Genomic DNA, 27972 nt, shown 5'->3' on the forward strand with positions numbered 1-27972 from the left:
ATGCCTTAAGTGTGACAACAGCTTGTAACTAGGGCTTCAGAAATCAAACATGAACTTCTACAACATGGATGTGGCATGGTGGAAAACACTGATTCACACTTCTGAAATACAGTGACCAAATATAAAAACATGACACTTAATCAAAAATGTAAAGCTTCCTATTCACATATGTAGACATACTGATACTGAGGGGGACCTCTAGGGAGTACTGCAAACAAGCAAACAAGAATTCCATTACCACATCAATCAGAGCAGCCAGATTGCAATGCAATTGCTGTGAGCCTTCCTTACTGGACTGCCTAGGGAAGCTAAAAGAATATTCGTGTAGGTAAAGACAACTAGAATTTTGAAGTAAAATCATTTCAGTTTTCAACTCATGTAAAGTAAAACTGATATTTGTCGTTAATGCATGACTGTGAAATGTGCACATACACCATCCACACAGCTGTGTTAGGAAAAAAGGTATTAACTTGCTGCACAAGGACAACAGGGCCAGCGGGGGTAGTAAACCTGTCTGAACACCCTTGGCTAGCTCAGCTCAAGAATCAGAGCCCCAGAATCTTATTGAAAAGGCAGTTTAAATGCTTTGGAATTTTGTCATCTAGTCTATAAGATACCTACATTAAAACTACCTTAATAAAGCTGTGGAAATAAAGCACATTACAATGACACCATGCTGTCCACATTAACCAGTAAAACCAAAGGAAAAAAATGTCAGTTAAAGGGAGAAATGTGACATAAAATGATCTTCAGTTACTGCACACACAGGGGTGCCAATTTAACAGCTTTTTAAATATGCTTAGGTGCAGAAGACATATGTTGCATTTAACCTTCAACTGAAAATGTTCTCCTCTGAACTAATTGCTTTTGTCATAATCTTAAAACTATTTCAGTGTAAAACTCAAACATTTACAGGAACATAATAATAAATATTTGAAAGCTACTGATGATAGAGAATTGAAAAGGACACAGCTAAAAGGTTGTAGTATTAGCAAAAAAGGCAGCTAAGTAAGATAAGGTAACCATTAGCTACCGCTACACAATAATTCCATGGATAGAAACATAAAATAAACCTGGGAGCACATAATACACACAGCATTTATTTCTGCAGTTGGTCCTTTTATAAAGGAAATTATGGTAAAGACCAATGGCAAATATAATCCTCAAGCACTGATGAAGTTAATAAAGCAAACAGGAAGATGGTTACACTGATACAGGAAAGGAACCGTGAAAATCAAGCTTCGCTTACTCTCTTTTAATATAAAACTCATATACAGTGAGATACTAAATACTAAGTGTTCAGAATGTCATATACCAGACCTCTCTCCTTGTCTCTTACAAACACAAGAATATTTTGTATTATTCATTACCCGCTCTCCACTGTAGAATTCAAACTGATGTGCTTAGGAGTATGAGTAATTTGTGCACATCGAAAACAATGGTTACCTTTTGCCATCATTGCTCAAATGGTAGGAACGATATTAAGCTGATTCATACTACATGAAAGCAAAGAGGTTTTGAAGTGGAATTCTGTAGATAACCTCCCCAAAATTACTTCTTACTATTTTAAACAGAACAGAGTATATCACTAACTGACATCACCCTGTACCTTTTTTCAATGCAAGGTGAGAGGGAATCTTTGCAAAGTGACAGAATTAAACTGGGAGTGCAAGCACCAACCTAAATTGAACAGGCAAGATGGAAACACAGAACCTGCACCAACCTTAAAATAAAAGGATGCTGTGATGTTATGGCATGGCAATACTGGCACCGAACCAAAAGAGAGTAATTATTTTGGGATTCATCGATTTAGAAATTAAAAGAAAGAGATTAAGGTGGTGTTTGACCCATTTTAGAATCCTTTGATTTGTACATCATGCTTTTCTTTTTAGTAGACTTACTACAAACTTGAAATATTCACAGATGCTTATGCAATACTACATGGTTTAAGTAATTCCTTAATAATATTGAAGTTTTTAATTTAAGTAACTAACTTGACTATCTTCATGGCTAGGCTTCGCGAACGAAGATTTGGGAAGGCTCTATCCACATTTGTTACAGGCACGTTGGTGACTTATGAGGCCAATACGTGACAGACATATTGGATTGCAAAAGGCACAACAGAAAGATTCCTTAGATGGTGTATTCTGCAATACACGGTTCTTTCTGCGTTGCCTTTTTTCCTCGAGAGTGATCCTGCGTGTGTTCTCGAAGGAGACAGCAGCATTATAGATGGTGTGTCTCCAGGCCTCCCGATTGGAGGCCAGAGTAGACCAGTTATGGTGATCAATATGGCCAAGGCTGAGATGTTGTTTCAGGGAGTCCTTGTATCTTTTCTTCGGGGCGGCCAGTGGCAAGTTCACCATAGAGCAGGATCTTAGGGAGGCGGTGGTCCTTCGTCCTGGAGACGTGCCCTGCCCATCGCAGCTGTGTTCTCATCAGCATGGCCTCTATACTTGTGACTGCTGCTTGCTCAAGAACAGATGTATTGGTCACATAATCTGACCAGTATCTTGACTATCTATAAACTGTAGATAAAATATTGCTAAATTTCTTTCATTAAACAAGTAAAGCTAGGACAAGATGTAAGTATTACTAGAATTTCCTCTAGTGTTTTAATGCTCTTCCTGAATAGGTTTCGTCAGATAAAATGGCACTGCCACCTAACACACATGTCCGAGGAGGCTTTGAAGTGTTTTTGTAGGAAGAAATTCCCATCCTATGTGAAAGGGCAGGGAAGGTGCAAATCACAAGAGGCTCAGAAGATCCCAGTATTACCAGAATAGAAAATATAGAACAGGAAGTTAAATTCTCAAAGATCAGAAATTGTGTTAAGCATTTGTAGAGTCTGGAAAGACACATTTTTTTCACAGCATTCAGGAAAGAACATTTTCTTTAGCTCTCTAAGGATCAGTAAAATAATTTCAGCTTTCTGCTACTATTCAGATGGGGCAGTACTTCTCTTCCTGGAAGCTTACTAGATGGGTGTTTTTCCCTTCCTTTTGCCCATATCCCAGTGATAATAGCAGGAATTTGACTTCCCAGTAGCACCAACAAGGAAAGCTGGTGTAGACACGATATTGCCATTCCTCTTCAGCAACCTGTTGTACAGACCTGTTACTTCATCCTTGCACAATATTAATTAATTAATTGTTTAATTAATATTTAAAGAGGTACTGATATTGTATGTCAATCTAGATACAGAGACAAACTTCCTGCTTTGAAGATGAGTATTTGCTGAGATGTGGTCAAGAAGGCTTCTGTTACATGTAACTATTGCTTTATGTATCAATGTTAGAAGTAGGTATTCTTTGATGAAAATTCCATTGTTCTTTAGGTGTAGAATGTTCTAATTAGAGCAGAAAAATACTTTGCTGGAACTTGTGACAACTGAAATCTTTTGTGGAGAGACTTTGCTTTCCATATAGTTTCTATACCTGCATTTTTTCTATATTTACAGCTCAGTCACCTCGATCTCCTGTGGGATCACCCAACAGGCTTCTGTATCAGCTGAGCTTCAAGGTTTTTGAGTCTTTGAGTCCATACAGATCAAAAAAGCTGAAAATCTGGATGTTCAGATTTCAGTCATGAGGCTTCCAGTATCCAGTGATGCAAGATTTTGGACTAGTCTGCTAAACAGACAAGTCTAGGACATTCCTGCTTCTCAGGTACTGAGCTTTTCTCTCTGGTGACCAGTGACAGTACCCAACAGAACAGCACGAAGCTGTGTCAGGGAAGGTTTAGGTTGGCTATTAGGGAAAGATTCTTCACCCAGAGGGTGGCTGGACTTTGGCAGAGGTTCCCCAGGGAAGTGGTCACAGCACCAAGCCATCCAGAGATCAAGAAGTGTTTGGACCTCAGGCACATGGTGTGATACTTGGGGCTGTCCTGTGCCTGGACTCGATCCTCATGGGTCCCTTCCAACGCAGGATGTTCTATGATTCTATGATTTGAACAATGTTTACATACTAATTCAATCTGAATCCACATGAAAACAAATAAAATCCTTCATAAAATGTATCTACCATAACTGCCAACTTTCTCCAATTTCTTTTACAGGCATTTTCTTACACACAAGCCTCATTGCTACTCAAATAGAATATAAACTAATATACAAGCTGAAATCAATTTCCATTGTGAATAATGAATGAATTTATGTTTTCCCAAGGAAAAAAAAAGGCAATGATCATGCACTTCCTCTTTGTCAAAAAAATGACAGCACCAACATCAGCAGAGTTGTTCTCAACTTCTTCCATTCTGAGACATCTTTTCTAAGGCTTTTTGTTCCATGGACTCCAATGGCTCCCTGATAGCAACTACAAAACTTGAAAACAAAAGAAAGACCAGAAAACACATCCCAGTAAGCCCCTAACTTGGTCCTAAACTTTTTTTGAACACATTAGACTCATCAGGGTTGAGACGGAAGTCATTTATTTATAATAAACACTTCCACACAAAAAAATAGAAAACCTCAACTCCCTTAACTAATGGTTTCTAAAAATGCTTATTCAAACTGACACATGCATGACAAGTTTCAGCTCAGTACTATTTAAGGAGGAGGAGTTATACCGCCCAGAAAAATGGTGTTTATGACAGAAACGACAAAGAATCATTCATCATAGGGTTTTTCTATGTGGAGCAGTAATAAAGCCTAAATGAGACTGCACTTCATTAGTAATTTATTTCACAGATCACTATATATACACAAATAGCATAACTCTATTACATTTTTATAGTGCCATTTATTACAGTACTTCACATACTATATCCATATGACAACACAGAAATGCAGCCTTCTCTGGGGAAGACAACAGCAGCCAACTGCAGAGCAGCACACAGGGAGGAAACACTTCAGAGCCAGAGGAGCAGAAATAAGAATTCTCAGACAAAACAAGAAAAGGACAAGAAAAAGCAAAGAAACTGAAGATTTGCCCAGAGATGGGCAGCTAACTCAAAGAATAGTTTTGCACTGGTTTTGCTTGCCTGATGCCCCATTTGATTTAGACAGTAGAAATAAAAGAGTCAGAGTGACCAACAGCAGAGACTCCCACCAGAGTTCCCAGGCTAGAATACCCTCTCCTTCTCATTTTATTCCTGAGCACTACACTGGCATTTTCCACTTGTCACAGGAAACAAAAGAACAGCAGTTCAATTGCTTTCCTCAATCTGTATCTGGGATGCCACTCTTAAGCCATAGCCAAGGGCATATTCTCAGATATTAAGAGATGCATTTCTTTCTCTAATAAGACTTCTGCAAAGTGAGAGTTCAGGGCTATTCCACTCTCCACCAGAAAACAATTTTCAAACTATCACTCTTAGAGGCCAAACATTTCCATTAAATTTCCAGAGATGAATGGTGACTTCCTGCCTTCCAAATGCACGTGAAAACATGGTATGCTACATAAACCAACAGAATGCTCTGAGGAGATGACAGACAGGAGGACATCTGAAAATGTCTTATCACAACTGCTTTTTATGATTAGTTTGCTTGCAAAGTAACAGTGTCCAATTATGTAGTGTTGGGCCTCTGCAATAACATATTATATGCATTCTGTGAACGCTTTCTAAAATAAAAGTTAAAAAGAAATGCATTGCTTTTAACTAGTAAGGAATGTTTAAACTCAACAAATATTCTCTTGATTTTCTTGCCAAAAACCTCTGCTGTACGAACACTGATAAGAAGGTAAGGGGCTTGTGAGTTCTAGAGTCTCTATTTTTAAAAATAAATTTTAAAGTAAAAACTGTACTTGAAATGTAATTTTGGATCATTGGGATTTTTGATGGGTGGAGAGAAAACATGATTTTACCTAGTAATTATTTTTTTTTTAATCTCTTCTGATGAAAACAGAAAAAAACCAGAAAAAACCAAAAACTATCAGGAAAATATTTCCTGGGCACTACGTTAAAATCTGTTTCACAGCAGAGAAAAAAGTTCTCTTAAAATTTGTTAATACTGATTTTGACTACACTGTGGGAGCTTGAGAATAAATACATTTACATTTACATCGTTTCTCCTATGGCTCTGGTTTTAATGTTCCCGCTCAAACATTCTGTTATTAAGTGCACAACTACAGTCCAGATCATACAGTATCTAATTTGATAAGAGGCTGAGTAAATGTACATCAATACAATTTTTCTTCCTCTTTTGGTCTCATATTGCACTGCTTTCGCCTGCATTGGTGGTAGGCTAACTACTAACAGTTTAAGAATGAAACCTGCAATACTGAAATGAAATACTGATTTAAGAGGCAGGTTTTAATTAGTCATTTAAGTGACCTGCATTCTCTGTTATTACATAAAAAGAGGGATAGTGACCATCTGTTAAAAATATAATTCTCTATTTGGGTAAGTTAATGAGTCTGAATTAAGTACATGAGTATTCCCCACTGAAACTGGTAAGACTGTTTAAATCCCTAAGTGAGGCAAGTGAGTAAATAAAATGGGTTTGTGCTCTCTTTGCTATTTTAACTACTACACATGCTGGAAAGCCTTTTTTTCTTGCTCTAAGAAACCCTGCAATGTGACCCACAAATGCAGGAAGGACAAACATTGTAGGAAATATCATGAAATTGAAATTTTATTTCCAGTCTGTTAATTCTCCAAATCATTCTCCTCAACAGAACTGATTAATGACCTGTATGAGCCAACAGCCATAAGCTCTGGAGAAGAAATTCCTTACAAAAGGTGTGAATCAATGGATTCAGTGCATTAGGGCTGAGAGAGCATACACATGCCTGCATAAAAGGTGAGGAGGATGAGAAGAACCTAACAGAACTAATACGGATCTGGACATTACTGACAGAGTGCCAAGGAAGATAACAGGTGAAAAGAGACTCAACGTAAATAAAGTCTTGAAAACGAGAAGTTTATCTTCAACACCATAGGTAGAAAAGCTAATTAAGAGATTTGGCAAGTTTGGAAAATCTGCTGGCCAGTTTCCATTTAGGCAAATCAGGGAGTTGCAGAGTTTTCAGGAAGAAAAAAAGCAGGAGCTGGTTGACGCTTAAAGATAAACTTTACAGTCATTCCACATCTAACAGTTTTACCTAAGAGAGTATGGAAACTTTCTCCTTATTCTTTCCTGGAACAATTCCTAGTCAATCAAATCAGCCTATAAAAACACACCGTAAAAAAGTCTCATTAAAGAAAGAAATATTGCATGATGCTACTTACCTGCCTGTCTACTTCTGGAAGCAAAAGCAGGAGGTATTGTTGAAAATGCTGAGGTAAAGAAGCAAAGGTGTGTTTATTTATTAAAGCCCTCAGGTTAGTGTTCACTAGAATAGATCCCGGTGTTTCTATGTCAATATCCTCAGCTTTGGTCCATTTCAAATGTCCTGGAGTAAATAAACAGAAATAACTTTAAACATAAATAAAGGAACAGAGTAAGAACAAGTTTTTAGCTTTTATTGTATAATATAGTAAGCTCCAGAGAAACGGTACTCTGAGAAGGGTAACACAACCTTTTCTAGGTGTCTTAACAATTTCTTTTATATTCCCTGGATTTGTCTCTTGAGCTCTTATATGATCCATGTTTCAGTCAGCATCACAGCTGACATATTCATACTTTCAGCTCAAGAGACCAACTCAACAGTAGAAAATATTCCTGTCATGTCATCAACAATAATTATAAGCATCTATTTTCAAGCAAAAGGCTGCCTGACAAGGCTGATGTGAATCAATCATTATCGACAGTTTCTCTTTTGCCATGCTCCACATCTGCAGTGTCCCATAGCACCTGCTAAAAACTACCTGTATGAATAGACAGTAATCAAAGAGATGAGAATATTTAATGTGTTAAATCAGAGTCTGAAAATATGCATTTTTCAGAATTTTCACAAGAACTGATGACCTAAAATGATCAACACACAGAAGGCAGCGGGAATTATGAGAGGTTTCGAAAATGGTCTGTGAGGAACAGTACAAACCCAGGAATAAGATAAAGACTCAGCAGAAGGAAGGTGAAATACATATATACCTGATGCACAGGGTTACAGAATAATGTCTTCTTACTGTACATAGTGGATAGCAAAGGCAATGAGCTTAAACTCTTGCACAGTAAGAAATATATCTGTTAAGATACTGGGAAAAGAAAGTGTTTAACCACCAAGGAAAAGGAGACACTTGATTAGATAAACAGGGAGACAATACAGTCTCCATCAGTGGAAATCGTTAAGAATATGTTAGACAAATACCTGTCAGAAATGACAGGTGTATATCTGATTTTGCCCTATAACTGGAGGTCTGATTTTGTTATTATTTCTAGGCTAATATTTAGAAGACGCTTTTTAAAGCTTCTTAAAGAGCAACTACTGCTACTTGCTTCAAGGTGTGTGTGTGTACATATATATACCCACATTGCTACAATCCTTTTTATTCCTTTCAGTCTTAACATATTATGATACTCAATGTGGCAAAGGAAAAAGTGGAGTCCAAGTGGCTGGAAAAATTCAAAAGCTTCTACTCCTCCCAGGAAACTCCTTCAGGTTTTGGTCTGTTGTACTTTCCAATATTTCAAAGATGCAACAAAACAGGCCTTAACTACAAAATACACAAACTCCAGTAGAATCTCTTAAAAAACAAGTGAAAGACTATTCTACTATGAGCAATGATGGCACTTGGCATTAACACAGGACCTCTCAACAAAGATTACAACTGACATGTTAGTGAAGAATAGATGTTTTACAAAATGGGGGAATTTAGGCACACTGATTATTAGTAATGTCTCAAATGCTACAAGGTACTTAACAGTAACATTAATAAAAAGAATGCAAGTATGTGTTATATTTCTTTGAAGACCTATGGTGGTCTCTTTCCTGAAAGGCTGTATCACCACCCACAAAATGTACAAATGAAAGAAAATGCAGATTTGTAAATTCTAAAAGCTCCTTTTCAGTCACAGCCTCCCACAAACATTCTTGCAATTTCCTTTATTTTTTCAGCAGACAATACTAACTGAATGAGACCAGGCACTGTGTACCCAGCACAGGATAATCTTTTCCAACATGTATTTCCAACATACAGTATTTCAGTACAGCAGAGACTCCATTACAAACGAGAGCCCTGTTACACAGAACAATTGTATGGAAGAAGTGCTCATTTTCATGAATGCACCACAATAAACTGTCCTCACCATCTGTTCCACCCACTAAATATATATGCAAAAAGAACACAAGCATAACACAAGTAGTATGATGTATCCAATTTTATTGCCTGTATGTATATTCTATTCTCTAATAAATACAAAATACACATCTCCATCTTCTAAGTGACTCCAAATTACAGCAACATTTTCACCAGCTAATGCTTCATATCCTATGGAAAGACATACACATAGAGATAATCCAAGCTAAAACAAGTTATATGGCTGCAAAGTCAGTAGCATCTTTGAGTGGCAGGTATTTTAACAGCATGAAATGCCCAAGCCAGAAAGTGAAACCTAACTCTATTTGCCTGGGTCACACATTTCCTTATTTATTTGACCTGCTACCACTTACAGACTACTGTGGAGGTTTTATCAAATTGCAAAAGAAATACGTGTATTATTTCTAGGCCAGTAGCACACTGTGGATGCCCAGCATAGTCATATTTAAAAAAAAAAACCACCTCAAAATCTGTTCAGAACAACAAGAACAAATTCTCTCTCCTGCACCCTTCCTATGGCTAATTTAGCAGGTCTCAAGTTTGTAATCAGATTTAGTGAAGTGTTTGGGAGGAGCATGGAAGTATGCCACTACTTCATCACTAATCATAACTCTGAGAGGAGTTTATGACAAAACGCATGCCAACGATTTTTATGTTCTTTTCCACAGAGAAAGACACTTTGAATCCTTATATAGCTGCTATTAGAGTTCAGGGGTATCACTGTCCAGATCAGAAATAGAATCTGTAAGATGAGAAACTCAGGCTTGCAGTCTTAAAAAAACAAAAGAGATTAGTCTCCAAAACAGAGAATTAACTATGAAGAGATGGGATCACCATGGTTCTAAATCAAAGTATAAAAATGAAAACAGGAAAAGGACAGAAAACACATATTTGGCAGAATCTGTTAACCAAAAGGGGAAAAAACTCATCATATTTAATCAGAGCTCAGAAAGTCTACCAAACACATGTAGTGAATGTTGGGCAGATCAGTGAATATTTGGAACTGAATTGTGCACTATACATGATGCTGCACCTATTCTCAAAGATGCTCAACAACTGTTCTTTTAGCATCCCAAGAAATATTATGTCATAAGAGATATATTTCAGCAGGTACAAGAACAGTGACCCTTAAAACTTTACAAAATGCCCTGCATTCCATGTGTGGTGTCCCAAAAAGTCAGTGAATTTTTTTTCTGAAATCCATAAAAAACCTAATTAATTCACTCTACATTTGATATCATAAGGCAACAATTGAGGTAATATCTGGAGATGGGGAGGAAGGACTTGAAATTATGTATCTCAGTCTTAAATGTAGAGAAAAGTTACAGGAAATCATCTAAAGTTAAACATAACTTTGCATAGCAAAAGCTGTAATACTGAAGGAGTATTGTCAGTTTTGAATAATGCCATCGGGTCAACATAAAGAATTAGCTATCTATATGGAACTGATTAATAACCTGCAGAAAGATCACGTATGAAACCAAAGTGCACTTTCATGGGAGGCTGTGATACAATACAGCTTATGGGAAACAGTTTGCCGGGAACTGGCAATAGCATATTTAAAAACTCACCTATGGTATTTTGGAAGTAAAATAAGTACCTTGGATTTTACAGGATGATTGTATATAAAAATAGGACTAGACTCGATGATTAATAAAGAAGAACAATCTTATCACCACAAAGAGAGGCATAAGATAACTTTTAGGATGATATAACCACTACAAAGAACTTGTTTGCTAATTTTTCCAACATGGCCACATTGCAAATACTTCTCTAAATGATTCAGCAGTCTGCTGAGTGCAAAAAGGACTTTGAAAAGATAAAGAAACAGTTATGTCATTATTCAACTTGACTTCAGCCAAGACAAGAGTCTTAGTGAATGCTACATTTTATGCTCCCTAGGGAACTTTTCCAATTAAATTTCATGCAGAGCAGGAAAATCTGCGTATCACATGGAGTTGCAAATTTACTCTTAGCATCTCTTCAGAGAAAATTCTTTGTTAATTACAGAACACCATCCATGAATCTTGCTAAAAAACCACTGAAAATAAAACCAGAAACTCTATCTACAGTTTTCTGAAGAGATGTAGCTTCAAAATAATTACAGATCCAACTGAAGAAATAAATCATCCAAAGAAGGAGAATCAACCAAAAATTATATGCCAAATCTCTATATGACATGAAATAATGCAAATGAAAGAAGAAGGTTAACTTCTAATAGGGCAAGCATGTTAGCCAATATGCTATTATCTTTGGGAATAAATGCATAATAGATGGCAAGCAAATTTACCATGAAGACAGAATATCTGCTGCACCCCACCCCCATCTCCCACAAAATCCTTACATGACAATCAGAACCTAATTGCTAAATCACCTCTTTGCCTGCAGTTGCTTAGGTCTGTCAGACTTTAAAAAGCAACTACAGAAAATCATTCTGGAAGAAAAAAAAAAGACCATGGACTTTCCGGGTAGCCAGAAAGATGTCTTCTTGAGAGAGGGTAAGCTGCTGAGTTTGAAAAAGGGACAGATAAACCAGAAAAATAAATTTTTTAAAGAGAACACAGAGTTTAGAAAAATATCAGTATTACAAGTAAGATATTTATTTTACTCCTACTCACCTAAACCAGATTTTTTTAACCTCTTTAAGTGCTGGCTTGTTTGTTTTCCAGTTGGAGACTTTTGCCCATGTTTCATCTCTTTATCAGAACCATCTGCTTCACCATTTTTAGATTCAGATCCTTAGAAAAAATAAAATCCCTCAAACATGATGCTTTTGCACTTTCACCAACATCCCCCCAGCACCCCCCACACCGTAAACAAAACAGAAATAGGATTAAAAAAAATTGACATCTACTTGCTGAAAGGCAATATAACTTTCTGGTAACAATATGATTCCTTATCATCAGAGGAAATGGAAGTAAAAGCTCAATAAATCAATTAAGTGCTGAAAACCTAAGTTTACTGAACACTGCAGTCAATAAAAATGTTCACTGATCTAATAAAAATAACATAGTTCTATAATGCCCAAGAGGTACCCTTAAGAATATTTTAACCTCAAGTTATGGGGCAGCAAAGCAATCTAAAGCTGAAAAAAGATAATTTCTTTGTGAAGAAACATTTATAGAAGGGATATGCTTGGAAATACAATTGTCAGTTTGTGTTAAACATAGACACAGAAATCTCTTAAAATGAAGCAACTTAACCACCAGAGCTAAAGGTCAAGGTTATGCTGCAGTGATAAGCATGGTATCAGAACAAGAAAAGCTAACAAAAGGATTCGAGTATTGCAATGCAGAATTGAGACACAAATTCACATTCACAGAGAAGCTTGCCTTTTTTTCCCCCCTCCTCCCCTTTTTATGGCATTGAATACCAGCATGTGGTCCTCCATTAGAGCTCCAGAGCCAAACAAAATGTTACTTTGCATTCCTTTAAAGCTGTTGCTATTACCAATTGTCATTTTACTGTGTGCCTTCAGTTCTTTATTAAAGAAAAATCTTCATCCTCAAGACACCAGATTTGATAAGGAAATAAAGACATTAAACAAAGCCACCCAGTGGAAATATTATTTCAGCAATTCCAAATTCTGTATACTACACAGCTGATTCAGAGGAAGGCTCTGTGACTAGAGTTGATCTTGCAAACGGTCCTTTAGCTATTTACCTGAAGGTGAATCCGACTGCTCATCAGACACCTTTAATGGTGTCAAAACAACACGAGGAACAGTCTTGTTTACCATCATTGAGACTCCATTTCTTCTTTTCTGCTGCTGTCTTAAAGCCTACAAAAATGATAACAAAACATAGAACTGTAACAAAAAATAATGCTTATAAGTAAATTACACAAGACATTTCTCTACCATTAAACTGAATCCCTTAAAATAAGCACAATTTACATAGCTACTGACTTGCCAGACTTCATACTTGTCCTCTTTATGTCATTTTCCTTTAAAATATAAAATCAGGCTTTTTTTCCTTTTTTTATAAAGAGAAAGAAGATGCACCTTCGAACATTTTCCAACCCAGTTTTTACAACAAAGAAGCACATAACTGTTTGCTCTACCTTAACAGCACAACGTGATAACCCATGGAATCTGAAACTAAGACTTCCAAAAAAAAAAAGTAAAACCAAAATGCTTCAAAACCAGAATAAAAATTTATATGTCTGCACATCTCTCGCAGGTGCATCCTCTCCAGTATACTGCTCAGTCAATCAAGTTAACACGGAGTGTCATCAGTATGTACAGCATGTAAGGACTACAGTATTGATGCACTCACTCAGCCGTGAGTAGTGCTGCACAAAATCACTGAACATGGCAGGAATCATTTATTTTCGTGAAGGGAATCAGTCCTAATCTTGGAAACCTTGCAGCATTTGGCTTCTGTCTGTTTGACTTTGGGCATTAACCTTCAGAACACGAACATGATGGTGTTCTGGCAAATCTGGGGAAAAATGATACACGAATAAATCTCTAAAAATGGGAGTCCTTTGTGTTTCATAAATGTATTGAATACAGGGTTGATAATGTAATACAAAATATTTAAAGATTAGAAATAGCAAATAGCCATTAGACTATTTTACATGGAAAATGATATCTCATTCAAAAGATCTTAAAACACACAAATATGAATACCTGCCAATTAATACATCTGCAAGCATTAAAATTCTGGAATTAATCAGAATGGGCTGGGCTTAATATAGATCTCTCCTATTCTCCTGTCTATTTTTCTCCAATCTTACTGTGCACTCTCTTTTTACAATTGTGATTTGTGTTATGATCTTGAGGGGGATTTATTAGAGTAATACTATATGAACAAGGAACATATTTAATATGAATTATCTCTATAGGTTTATGAGCATGAATGACTGATGCCTTACAAGATTTAAGTCTGTAACTTTAATGAATCTGCAATATCTTTCCAAAATGTTCACATAGTTAAATAATAGAAAAAAACCCCAACAACCTAAAAAGAAAGAAATCAATATTGGTCTATTCCTCTAAATAACACACTACACAACACAAAATACACCAAGCCACACAGAAGCTATTTCATCGATTAACCCCTTTTATAGTACTTCTTAAAAGACACATAAGCACTGTGCAATAAAAAGCAAATTAGAACACTTGAAAGCAAACAAAGAGAAGAAGCTGGTCAGATCTGCACTGAACCAAAGAAACAAACAGAAAGCCATAAAGAACAGCCCGTACTTCAAACATTTTTAAAACAGAAAATTCATAATGGTCTTGAGCAAGCATAGCCAGACTTACAGACAGAAAATTCTAAAATGTTAACATTTCTGAAAAATTCCCCACATTTCCAAAAATGACCCTCAGTGCAGTCCTGTCAAACCAGGTGATCCTTAATTAACAGTAAAACCACTGAGACAGTAGCAAACAGTTCACCAAAAATTAACTGAAAAGAAAGGCAATGTCTGCACTAACCATACACCAATATAACCACAACCCAAACTTCATATCATTGTGCCCCACAGCCTTATTTGCCTGATGAAAAGCAAAGGAAAGAAATATCTGTCCTCAGTGTCATCCTCCCTAGGCAAATGGTTAGAGCCCAAATGATGCTCCATGTTCTCCTCCAGCCTCCTTCTGACATTCCAAGACAATTTCCACCTCTACCAAGGGTCCATAGCCTTGTTGCCAGCATCCATAAGAAAATACTATTTTAATGATTTATACAGCCACTGTGACAAAGACAGATTTTTTTGTAAAGCCTCACAGTTGATTTTCAATGCTTTAGACTGAACTCTCATAAAGGAGAGAAAGTAAACAACAGTGTATCCTCCACCAGTGACAGGCAGTCAGCATTTGTACACCTCAAGTGACACACGTGCTGCTGGAGTGAGGGGAGTGGTACCCAGTCTTTGTCAGGTGCACCACTTACCTTCTTTTGTGTTACAGGAAGGCCCCTTGTGGACCTTAAGCACACATTTCTGCAACTCATCTGGCATTTTCAAGAAGTACAAGCCACCCCATGCTCACAGAGCACTAATGCAAGACACTCCCTGGACAGTCAGAGCCATAAAACCAGGGAACACAGTTGGAAGCAGACAAACGTAGCTACCAGAACTATTTACTTTGAGGTATAGCCCACTTCTCAAGCTACAGGCTAAGCTCCTCAGTACATGAGGGTCAAGCACAAACCTTAAAGACACCATTTCCCTTGGACACACATTTGTTTCTCAGGGTTTCTTTTTCCCTAAAGTCAATTGTTTCACTGACATCTCCTCCAGTTTCAAAAGGGAAGGAACCCATTAGCACACTAGGCCCATAGTTAAGTATGTAAATCAGTCTCTATGGGATGGCTCAAGCTGAAAGTAAAGCTATATACACCTAAAAGACAGGCTGTAGAATGAAAAAAAAAAAAAACCAAACCACGTGGACACTAAAATACAAGTAAAACTTCTAATACAAAGTGTCAATGAATTACCCTGTGTACTGAGATTAGAAAAATAATCTTCCCTATGCCTATCTTTTCATTTGTCAAAGGAATGATATGAGGCATGAGAGGAGGGTACAAAAATAGCAAGTAAATAATCTAACATATGATTTGCAGGGCTGAGATTCTGTGCAGACATTCTGTTTAGTGGGACATATCATGCCCAGCTAATCACAATTTTGCGTTAAATTCTCCTTTGAATGTGAAGCTGCAGGGTCTGAAATTTTGGATAGACAAGTCTTTGCAAGACAACACTAGAAGCAACCAGCAGCAGGAGAAACTGCTGACTGACACCTAGTTACAAGGAAAGCCAAACACCAGAAGGAGTTAAGTATAAACCGAGGACACTCTCTGTACAGTCTCTACTGAGGACAAATATATAACTTCTCTACACTTAGCCTGAGGGATATTAATTTTAGGATACAAGACTACTGTAGGATAAGACAAGAATCTTGTATCCCAAGATTGATTCTACTTAGCTGGGAAGTCAATGACATTACTCCAAGTAAAACATGCACCAAACGCTTTGCTATATTAAGCTTTTAGTGCACCAAGCTAATTTAGTGCTTTCCTAGTCACCATGATAAAATAAATCTCTAGTTTTGGCTCTTCTGGTGATGGGAATAAGCACAAAGTAGATGAGTCAAATTTGTAACTAGCACTGAAGAACATGAGAAATGTTATAACTTATTCCAAAAAAACCCAAAACCAAGTTCCAGATTTCACTGTAGATACGAAAACAGTAACTAACACAAACTACACAGGCTTCTTTTACCAACATGCCTTTTGCATCTCATCCATATTAGAGATACAACCTCCTAGCTGGCCTTCCTACAGAACTGCAAGAAACAGCCAATGATATTAAAAAATGGTAAGGTGTCATTTTCTCCATGGAAATTTAGAGAAAAACACATATAGTGCATATGATAGTTTACTTAAAAGTATATTTTTCTTTAATGAGACTCTATATTTACCTTTCAAATGTATTCAATCACTTTGTGCTAAATTCTTGAGTTAAAAAAGCTGCAAGTTGTAAATACCTAGAACTGATCACCGTTGAAGTAAAACATTACTACCACCCTAACTGTACAGCAAAAAAATAAAAAAAGATAAAAAAATGAAAGTTCATGTGATATACAAATCAAAACATTAAAAGCTCTCTTAACAGTACCACCAAAATACAATACTTACATCCAAGCCTTTCACAAGCAGATTTGCAAAGGACATCTGTGAATCTCTTGCACATAATGAGTATGAAGAATTCCCAATATTCCCATTCATAAAAATGAACCTGTGACCATCTGTTGAATAATACTGCCATGGTCATTACACAGGGCTTGGCATAATTATTTTGTTTAATGAAATTATTTTTATTGCTAAAATCTTTAAGTAACCTATCAATTCACTTTCATCCGAAGAACTCAAAATAAAATAAAAATACGAAAATTAAGAAAACATAAACTCTGAAGACAGATGGCAAAAGAAAAACACCATGAAATTAACAGTGAACTTCTAATTCCAAGCAGTTTTTTAATAAAGAGGTAACAAGAGCAAGTCTCCTTCAATTTTCAACAGAGTTTCTGTCCCTGGAATATTGCAGTGTGTTGGAGGTTTCATGCATACCATTATATGCCTTTAAAAATAATATCATTTTAATTGATCTTAACACAGGAAAGAGTTCTTCACCCATGTGACAAAATGGTTGACTATCTTCAGTAAGAACGCATAAAGTCATTTTTGAAGAAGGAATGAAAGGAAACAATATGACCTAAAAGGTAACTGGAGAGAGGGGCAAAATACATCCCCAAAAGAGCACAGGAAGCAAAATGTCAAGCTCTATGCCCTGATTTCACTGCTGCTTTGGATTTTTTTTATTATTTTTCTTTCCCACATCTTTTCAACTCAGAATGAAAAAATGCAGCACACAGATAAACCATTAATGCAGAAAAACACTTTCATTTGAGCTTAAATGCATGACATGCTGAGAATGTTAAAAATTAAGTTATTAACAACAAAGACATGTAACACTTGGTTGCATTAAGCAACATCGTCCCAGATTTCTATTTGTTCCATAAATGTCAAGTCTACATTCTGAAACTTATATCATGAAACATAACCTTTGAAATTTCACACATTATGGATCAGAAATGTAAAGCTATGGAATTCTTCTCTTCTGCAATGTGAAAACACAAGCTATGATACACTGAGCAAAGTCTACTGCATAAAATAAATAACAACTCTACATCATGGTCATGGATCCCAAATTGACAGAGATGAAATAGATTTATAGTTTATCACTGATTCACTTAACACCACCATAAAATTCAGTTTTTGTCCTCTCTCTCATCCTCATTTTGTTAGTAAAACTAAGACAGCCTTAAAATTAAGACAGCCTTCTTGTGTCTCTGTTAAATTAAAATTTCTCAGTGGCCACCTGTTTCATGGATAGACGGAACAGTTAAACTAAAACAGTAAGCACCAAAAAATCACGAAGAATAAACACATTATTATTTTCAGGATAACACTAATTCTTATATTAAACATACATTCAAAATACTTGGTTATAAGCATGTGAACATAAGATTAAAGCATAATAAAGGTGTCCTATGGAAAAAACTACAAAGTGCCATTTCCAAAGCAAATAAATTCACTTCCAACCAGACTTGTACCCCAAGCATATCGGTATGATGCCAAGTGTACACAGTTGAACATGTGGAGATGAAGAGTAGTATTGGAATCACCAGAATGGAAGTCTGGAGACCTGGGGTTTCTTTTCAAATAAATGCTAATAACTTCTCAAATAAGCATCTTTTCTTGCCTCATGCCATCCTTCTACCTTGTGACACTTCTGTCTGTATTTGGAATACAAAGAATTTCTTGTTGCATATTTGTTCTTTGGGTCCCAATAGTGTTCAGGGTCTTTCTGTAGGACTACAGTATATACAAACAATGAACATTTACCTGTGTAGTAACCAACACTGAACTAAAAACTTGCATGTTTGCAGGGCAGAGACAGAGAGACGTGTGTGTTTATGTGCATGTCTGTACACCTGCAAGCCAGCACTGCTTTCTACAGGATTACAATAATGCAGTTACAGCTACAGTTGCTGCAGATCATGACTGCAAAGTAAATGTTTTTGTTGCTTTCCCAATCACAGAAACAAGAGAAGGAAAAAAAATGTGATGTGTTCAACATCTGTTCTGACTTGTATGTGAATGGTAATGATGATGGCATATGCATCAACCCAGCAAACGTTTTTTCCAAAGAGAAGTGTTGTGGGTTTTTTTAATTGTTTGTGTAGTATTAAACTAATACCATCTATCAGCTGAAAAGTGGGGAAAACTGTTTTTTGGTACAACAAAGCACATATAGGTAAGGAAACAGCTTGTAAAACACAGTTTAAAATCAAACTAAAATAAAGATAGTGATGTCAATACAAAATCTTAAAACAGTAATCAACGTTTTCCATTAGGTCAAATTTGCCATTGTACTCCGTATAGGGTCCAAAGCATACAACAGAGGCTTCAGGGCTAGACTACCATTCTCCAGCAAAAAAAACTTCCCATATTACCTCTGAGAGAACTTACAATGCACCAATGTAAGCAGTGTAACGCCTTTCTGCCAGACATCCTGTTTCAGCTTGGGTTCTGCCACGTGCACACGCATCCTGAGCACACAGCCTTCTGGGGACCTACTCTACAGCTCTCGGAACAGCTTGTCAACGTTTTGTAGGAGGCTTCCTCGAGCTAAGAAGAGTTGTGAGCTGTTCCAACTCCTGTCTTCCCCCAAAAAGGCCAACAATTTCTAGGATGCACTTCAAAATCAAGGCCTGATTCATTGTCACCTGGGTATAAATTCATGTTACAAACTATTCAAATCAAAAGCTGTTCTTTTCATATGGCCCAGGAGAAGATACTCACTTCAACATTCACTGCCACTATATGGAAAAATCATGTAACATCATTGCAAAAGCTTAACTGGATTATATTTGCCATTAATGCAATCGCAACAACCAATACATCTTAAATAGTTCCCCAGGCTATTAAAGAAAAACATGATCAGATAAATGCAATGCTTACTACTAGGCTGCTATCCCCAGCTTGATTATCTGAGACTTGAAAAAAAGCAACAGCAGCTACAGAACAGAAGAAAGTGAGTGCTTTCAATCCATAATTCGGAAGAAGATTCCATTATGTAGCAATGGTAGATTTAACCAAAGGTAATGCTTGTGCCATATTTTAAGTGAAGGACACTATCCCACAGAGAGGTAGGTGGGCAATTACACTTCAACATGGTACTGTTCTAAAGCTGCTTTAAAATTCCTTAGTTATTTCTCAGACTAAGAAATTCTGTGAAATACATTTATTAAAACAGAAAATGTGCAGGAACACTGTAAAAAGCATGCTATGCAGACAACCCCATAGGAGAAACAAACAAGCAGAGTGCCCCAGCAACTGGGAGCTAGTTATTAAAAAGCAGTACAAAGAGAATGCAGGGATTGTGTGGATTCCTGTCCCTTTCTTCCCATCACAGGTAAGGGATGAGGACCAAGGGGATGACCCAGAAGAGAGTCTCATAAATATTGTCTTGCGTCTTACCAAAGCACTGTGTTGAGCAGCTGGTACATGCTGCCCATGCATATGGACCTTTAGGGGGACATACCGTGCAGCCAGCCTTCGGGCAATGCATGTACTCCCTGAACAGCTTCGGCTGGAACTCTTGCTCTTCCAGCTTCTTCTCCCCATTGTGCAGTCTCCCTGCCATAGCTTCTCTGTTCTCTTCCCTAGATTTGTCTTGGTAATCAGAAAATCAGTTTAGTTTATCATCTTCAAACTTCCATTTTTCTGAACGCATTTTGTAAATTCCACTGTCCCTTCCCATGTCTCTCTAGAAGTCAAAAAGCAACATGTTTTCCTTCTTTTCCATTTGTTGACACGAAAATTTGTCAAGAATCACCACTTATGTTGCCAGACATCTGATGAAATGCTTCAGCTAGGGAGCCAGAATTCTCCAACTGTGGCATTGGTAAATTTGTAGCATCTGAAATGAAACACAGGAAGATGGTTAACAGAGACACTGAGGAACTGCAGCAAACTCTCTATAACAAGGAATTCAGTACAAAAAACACCTCTCATTTCAGTGGATTTTCAGAGCCTTTCAGGAAGACACCCTGCACTTAATTCTAAGTGATAAGGACAAAAATCATAATGATCCTCTCTGTCACCTTTGCTTCTTTGGGGCAAGGAAGGGAAAGGAGGTCAGGCAAATCTATCAGGCTTACGTCAGAGCACCTGAGTGAGTAGTTGCTCAAATGAGTCAAAGGAGAGACACCACAGACAGACTCATACAGGATTACTTCCTATGGACAGCAAAATGCTTTGAGATAGCCTGCATCTGGCTGTAGTCAAGAAAAGAAGTCCTAACAGAATGAGTGTGGAGGGAGCAAGACTGGTGAGTTTGCTCTTGTTCTTCTCTCAAAGCAAGATAAGCAGTGTGAGCTGAAGACAGGAAAGCAAATTCACACCAGCATCATGGGAGATCAGGATTCTACCTTCAGTGCCTACCTAGGCACTTGGACACCTGTGTCCAAAAAAAAGAAACAAACAAAGAAATCTTGATAAACGACTTCTGTGAATCGGGTAAATCAGGACTAAATTACAGTGTTAACCATTCTGCTCCAAAATTTAATCTCCTGTAGGCTGTAGGTTGGTTTCTAATAATTATAACACTTGCAGTAGAAAAGTCAGCCTGAAATGTTATTTGGAGCTGTACAGGTCTATTGTCCTATAATTCTGAAGCAACACGTGAGCCAAACTATAACTTCCCCATAGCTCTATTACTGCTTGGGGCCTGACAGCATCCACTGGAAAAAAAAGGGGTGTGAAGTAGCCATTGCTACTATAAGAACAAATCATATGGATGGGTGCCTTCCTTCTCAATAAAAAACTGCATCTACCCACTTTATGAATCAACTAGTGGCACATATATGAACCCAGCCACCAAGCATGCAGACAAAGCCCAAAGTTAAGAAAAACAAAACAAACCATGGCAGTAACATACCTTGTGTTGATTCCCTTAATTCCTGAGCTTCTCTCCTCCCAAACCCACTTGGCTGCTGTCTCTGGAGTTTCTGTCTCTACAAAGAGATCTGGATGCCCAGCACAGTCTCAGACATGTCCTGGTCTGTATTCAGATCCTGAGTCTGAATGAAGTATCCTTCTCTTCTCCCAACAGAAAATTTATGGGTACCTTTCTTGGTGCTGATTCCAAAGTGCCAAAAGTGAGGCAGTATTTTCTTCCATGTCTGGGAGGTCTACTATCAACCCAGACACCATTATATTGTATCTTCTTTATCCTCTCTTGGTACTGACCCAGGAAACAACTGGTACACTGATGGACAAGGTGCTCTTACATTTGGCTATCAGAGTCCAAAAGACACTAATACCACCTCAATGTCCTGGATATTCACACATTCTCAGTGTTACCTATGTGAGGCCAGTTTGCAGGTATGATCGTTTCTTCTGAGAAATGTTCCAAGAACATCTTGATAGATATAGACAAATCTGTGTATAGTGAAGACTTCCAAAAAAAGTATCACCTCAAGTCAATGGAACAGAAATTGGACCAGAGAGGAGCATGTAGATACTATGCCATGCCTTGATGTCCGTACTTGAGTAAGCCTTGTCCAGAGCAAGCATAATTCACACAGTAGTGTGACCATGTACCACTGCTAGCAGATGCAGGTGTAGTTCAGTACTTTCCCAGGAAGAGGTCCTTACATGGGTCTGCATGTCAAAACTCTCGAGTGTGAAAATGAGGTAAATCAGTATGGAACTGATCAGTATTGATAGGAAATCAGCATGTGACAGCGTGCCATAAGCCTTCTTTTCAAAGGTATTAGACCAGCAACAGCTGGGCACACATACCCAAGCTCTTCCATTAGCAAAAGGGAAACAGAAAAATGTAAAATCTGCCATCAGAAAGCCAAGCATAAAAGGCAGCTCTACACCATAGGCTCTTTTGTCTAAACTCCATGAATGGGAACTGTGTTTTGGACATTACACCCAGAGCAAAGTGTAAGCATTACATGAAAGCAAAACTGAAACTCCCTCAGAAATGAAAAAGAAGCATGAAACACACTCAGCGGTAAAACACTCAAAATCTCTCTCCCAACAAGGACACCATGGAAGGTGGTGAAGCTAGAAAGCTTCCATACCAAAATGGCAGCCCAGCCTTTGAAAGGTGAGGAGATGAGGTCTGATCTGTGACACAGACCTTATGAAAGTCCACTGCAACTGCAAACCTCCTTATCCCCTGCAAAGTACCCCAAATCCACTGCTACTTGAGAGAAATCAAGACCAAGAGGCAGGGCTCAGAAAATGCCCTTTCCTCCAAGCTCCTCGCATAGCTCAAGAAATGCAGTGTTGTGACTAATTTGATTCATGAGAACATTCTAAAATGAAGGTTGTTTCAAGGTAACATGAGATTGCTCTGTGTAATCTAAACCCAGGAATATATCTCTAGAATCCACTAAAAATCAAATCATATGCAAATCCAGCATATAATAATTTAAAGAGAATTATATATGAGTAGAGTGGTTAAAAAGTAGATAAACAGTGGAGAAAATCTTCTAATTCCAGCTCAGATCTTCAAGCAGAACTTCCCTCTCACTTTAATTTTAATGGTTACAAAAGAAACACACACAAGACCAAGGTAATGTTAAGAACTCATTGGTTTTAAATAAATTGAGTAGGAAACTGAAAACTATCTTGTAGGTTTTCATTCTGTGAAGATTGTTTAGTAATAGATAAAAAGCAATAGCTAAGGAAGACCCCATCACAATATATACATACAGTATATATACATCTATATAGCATAAGCACTTGCTGAGAGTGTGATGATACTTCATCCTCTGTTACTTTAGCATGGAACCAGTAAGTTTGTATCAGTTGAAAGAGTTTTGCATACAAATGTCAAAAAGCTGCTTCAGTATTCAAAGGTACTACAGGTTCTTTGTACAAATTTTAGCTACAGTGTATCCATAAAAGCAATAGAAAGACTAGAAAGTGAAAGAATAAATTTCCAACAGCAATTTTATAAAGGAAATCACTGTTTAAGTTTATTCACCTTCGCTACAACGACAAATCAAATCTGCAGTGTATATACGGCAGTAGCCAACACTTGAAACTTTAGAGAACAAAGCAAAAATCCACTATTCCATCATAAAAATGTCCATTTGTCTAATATTGTACAGAGCAAACATTTTGCTGATAGCTGTAATGCTACTTTCATACTCTGAAGCACAGGATCTAATTACCATCAACCTAATTAAAACTAATTTTTTTTTATTGATTACTTAACTTTCTGATGTTGCTCTAACCTCAGCCTTAGGGAATGTCTTCAAAGATTCACATCAGTGTTATGACTTTTTATATTAATTAGGCTATTCTGACTAATTTGCCCTTTTAAAAATTATTCTCAATGCTATCTATCTGCTAAGTGACAAATGGTAGAGTTTAAATGATTACAGAAGTTCAAACATTTGTGGCTTTGCTCTTTTTGTCTTCTCCTTTCTCCTTTGCCCTTCCCTTTGCCTGCTCCCTTCACCTTAGGGAATTTCACATATCACAAAAGACCTGTATAGAAGAGTTTCCAAGAAGCTTGTCTTTTTCACAACTATTCTCATGGTTAGTGAGCTGTTTTGTGCCCATTGTTCAATTTTCCTGACCAAACACACGTAAGACCACAATTTAATAATCCTTTCCAGTCCTCAAAGCCTCTAAGTACAATATAACCTTCTGTGAATGATAAAGGTCTATTAATTTTACTGGATTTAAACTCAGCCTGCATGAAAAACTAAAGTGTTTAGAGGATATGTGGACAGGCTTTGCTTAACTTAAGTCTAAATCAAGAACTTGGCAATAAACTACAGCAAGAAATACTAGATCTCCACTAACCATAACTAAGAGAGCAGTTATGAGAAAAATTAAAACATCATCATCTCATTATACTAACACTTTAGAAAAGTTGCAGCCCAGAACCGAGAAGACATAATGATAATTTTTATTTTTTTTTAATACCTAGTTTTTAGTTTTTCTTTTTCATTTGCTGGTTGTACGCTTAACTAATTTAGCACTGTTCAAAAATAATTTTCACACTGTTATGCTTTCAGTTAATAGCTGACTTTGAATAATCAACTACTTTTACAAGCTTTACTACTTATTATGGAACATAAATTATCCAAATCATAAGGGTTTTTTTTTAAAAAAACTACCCCAGTTTTATACTCTGTAGCGTCAAATACAGTATGAAAGAAAAATTACTTAACAGACCGTAAAGAAAAACTGAACAGCAAGTATACCTAGATTCTTACCTATCAGCAGCACTTCTCCAACATAAATGCTTACACAGAAAAAGTAGGGATGTGATAATATAAACAATTCTGATTACTCGAAAAGCACTTGAAAACCCATCAAACTCACAACAAATAAGACTGCCCCATCGGTTAAAAAAAAACAAAACCAGAAAAAACTCCCAGCATTACACCACTAAACAAAGCACTAAAAATCCTCAGAAGATCCTTTAAATTCTGCTGAGAAACTATGCATATAGGAATGACACACATGCTAGAGGGAAGCCAATTGATTATTAGTCAATACAAGCTTACCTGTTTAAGTGCTTTCTTTGTGTGCTGCTGGAAGGAAGATACTAGCTTGCTTTGCACCGGTGCATTAGTAAGGCTTGAATCACGATTGGAAGACATTTCTTCAGATGTCTGCTTTGGGCAAACTTTATAAAAAGAAACAAAAAATCAGAATACTGTTACGGGGGTTATCTTCCCTATGTCTTGAAGAGCCCCGAGGACAGGAAAAAAACCCAAACAGGCAAATGCTTGGAAAACAAAAAGCTCAGTATAAAATATTCAGCTAATCTTGAGGTCCAGATCAGCTGAAAATCCACCCATATTCTAAGCAAAATGCAATGCTTCACAAATATTTGTACTTCATCATACCCTTTCTATGCAGTTCTGGAGGCCTTGCATATTTTGCCTTTCAGGTCCTGAAAGGTAACTGAAATAGTTTAACTATGGATTTCACATAGAAGCTGGACAAAAATTACCTTCCTCACCAACACATTTTTTAATGGATTGTAAGGTGTCTAAATATGCATTTATACAAGAGACACGGATGATCCTTGGTTCTAGAAATATTTATACACATATAACTTCATGCCAGTTTGTAATGTCATCTTAGGAGACAGACTCATCTGTTTTATATGTACTTCTTGGTAAAGCTAAGAACACACACTTTCCTGTTTAACGGGTAGACTGGAATCTCCTGTAAAGAGGAATTCTGGTCTCTCAGGTAATACGTGCTGTTATACTTGTCAGCCTTCTAAATAACACATGCTTTAATGGACAAATACTACAGCGCTTGCATTGAACAGCCTCTTGAATAAATGTTGTGTGAGACACAGAAAAAAGTCTCCTGGTTAAAAATAAATGGAAATGTAATTAATTTTTTTTTAAACAGGTTTTTTTTTAAACAGATATGAAAGCTGTAAAAATAGCTGGAGGATCCTATTAGTAGTCAGCAAGCTCAACTAAAGAGCTGTAGAAACCTTCACACTCTTAACGCCTTGCATTATTACTACTCTTGCTCTCACTAGTGTCCTAAGATTGCCCAGCTAAACCAGCATTATCATGGATCCAGAAATGAAGTAGTTTTTTTCCATTCTCCTCTGCTGACTCAGTTCAAGTTTGCCTTCCAGCATTGCTTAAAGCTGGTTTGTGTGTTGACATACCTTCTTTATAATGCTTTGCAGCAGTAAATGGTTTTCCAAGATTTACCATACTTTGCACACCACCAGAATAGTTTGAAGACAGTCAAAACAGCTGTACAGACATGTGCCAAAAATAATGTAGCCTGATTTTTTTTGTCTGTTTTCTCCTCCATCCTTCAGTGGGATGAGCAGACACCTGAAGCAGCCTTCTAACTCCCTTGCCTTTAGCAATGTTTCATAAAAGAAATATTGTAATTTTTTTTCTTTGTGTTTGCAAAAAAAAAGATAAAGACAATGTAGTTATCAATAATTAATGGCCATCATAAGAAGCATGTGATAAACTTTTCACACTGAAAGAAAAATAATTAATGCTTCAGTAACAGATAACACACTCTATGGCACTGGTGTTATAACTGTAATATTAGACTAAAAATTTTCATTAGCAGATAAGACAAATGTTGTTTTGTCATAAGATTTACAACTGATATTTGTCATTTTTTCCCTTATACTTGAAGGATTTATCAAAATATACAAAGAAACTGCAACACAAAACAGTTTCTGAGTTACAGTATCACCTGGTTTGGATCAATCTTTTCCACATGATGAGCAAAGCTTACTATCAAAAAAGACAACTCAAAGGAGCAGCAAAGTGTCAGCAGAAAACAAACAATAGCTGGTTTATATAATCTACATCACTGTAATCGCTAAGCTCCTGAGACAAAGAATACCTACCAAAATAAAAATGTGACATTTCAAATTACACAGCTTCTGTCTTATCTTTCAAAGAGAATTTTTTTTTACTGTTTTCTGTCAAAGTCTGAGAGTCAAAGAACTGAAGAAAAACCCCCATAAATAGTGTGAGCACATAAACCCAAGCTAAGGAGAGGAGAACAGAAAAAACTTAAAAATGCTTAAAGAATGGAAACTGCTATACACTTAACTGCTCCTCCTAAAAGAGAATAGATACTACATGACCTGTCACGAAATCCTATTCCTGTTCTCCAGGGTGACTGCAACTCCTGTTAGTCTTGTTCAAATGGGAAATTTTGATTTTCATTACGGTGATGTAGGATGTTACCCAAGAGTCTCCCCTATTTATTCTGGTGATAAAGTTCATCCTGAAGAGGTTTGACAGCACTAACTGATGATGTTCAACACTACAACCATTAATGTCAAAGTCATCATACAGCAGGAATAAAAATAAACATAGCTCTATATTAATTTTGTGCTTTCACTCATTTCTCCTCTAACAAATAAACCCTTAAGTTGTGACACGATTTATTAGAGGCTATACATTTTATTTCTATTGTTACTTCAATTTTGCATAAAAATATTACCAGTGTGTTGGTTTATTTTGCTTCTGTTTGTTTAAAGCTTTGGTAAAAAAGTTAAACCAAGGAACAGAACAGGAAGTGTTCTAATGAGTGAAGCAACTGGCACTGAAACTCACTGAAAAAATTAATACCTTTCCATCACTGTATTCTCTTCTTCAGGTACAGAAGGAATACCTCATTTCAGCCTGGTTCTATAGGGCAACCCAAACCTAGTTTCTTCAGAGCTTTGAAAAAAAAGAAAAAAAAACAAAAAAAA

The 27972-nt window shown here is 36.9% G+C and overlaps 1 protein-coding gene across 5 annotated transcripts in view; it reads right to left on the minus strand.

Annotated features, from left to right (window-relative positions):
- ASXL3 (additional sex combs like 3, transcriptional regulator) overlaps positions 1-27972 on the minus strand; it is a 132562-nt gene that overhangs the window by 37028 nt on the left and 67562 nt on the right. For 2 of the 5 annotated variants that reach the window (XM_017833522.1, XM_017833532.1), the window contains 4 exons: positions 25268-25389; positions 12808-12925; positions 11763-11882; positions 7174-7337 (listed from right to left, as the gene is read on the minus strand). In XM_017833522.1, coding sequence (XP_017689011.1) covers positions 7174-7337; positions 11763-11882; positions 12808-12925; positions 25268-25389 — 524 coding nt within the window. Of the gene's footprint in view, positions 1-7173; positions 7338-11762; positions 11883-12807; positions 12926-20262; positions 20641-21660; positions 22052-25267; positions 25390-27847; positions 27925-27972 lie in introns of those variants that run through there. The other 3 variants (XM_017833558.1, XM_017833539.1, XM_017833548.1) reach the window with 3 other exon arrangements.

Source organism: Lepidothrix coronata, unplaced genomic scaffold (assembly GCF_001604755.1).
Source record: "Lepidothrix coronata isolate B3197 unplaced genomic scaffold, Lepidothrix_coronata-1.0 Scaffold6, whole genome shotgun sequence".
Classification (NCBI taxonomy): Eukaryota; Metazoa; Chordata; class Aves; order Passeriformes; family Pipridae; genus Lepidothrix; species Lepidothrix coronata.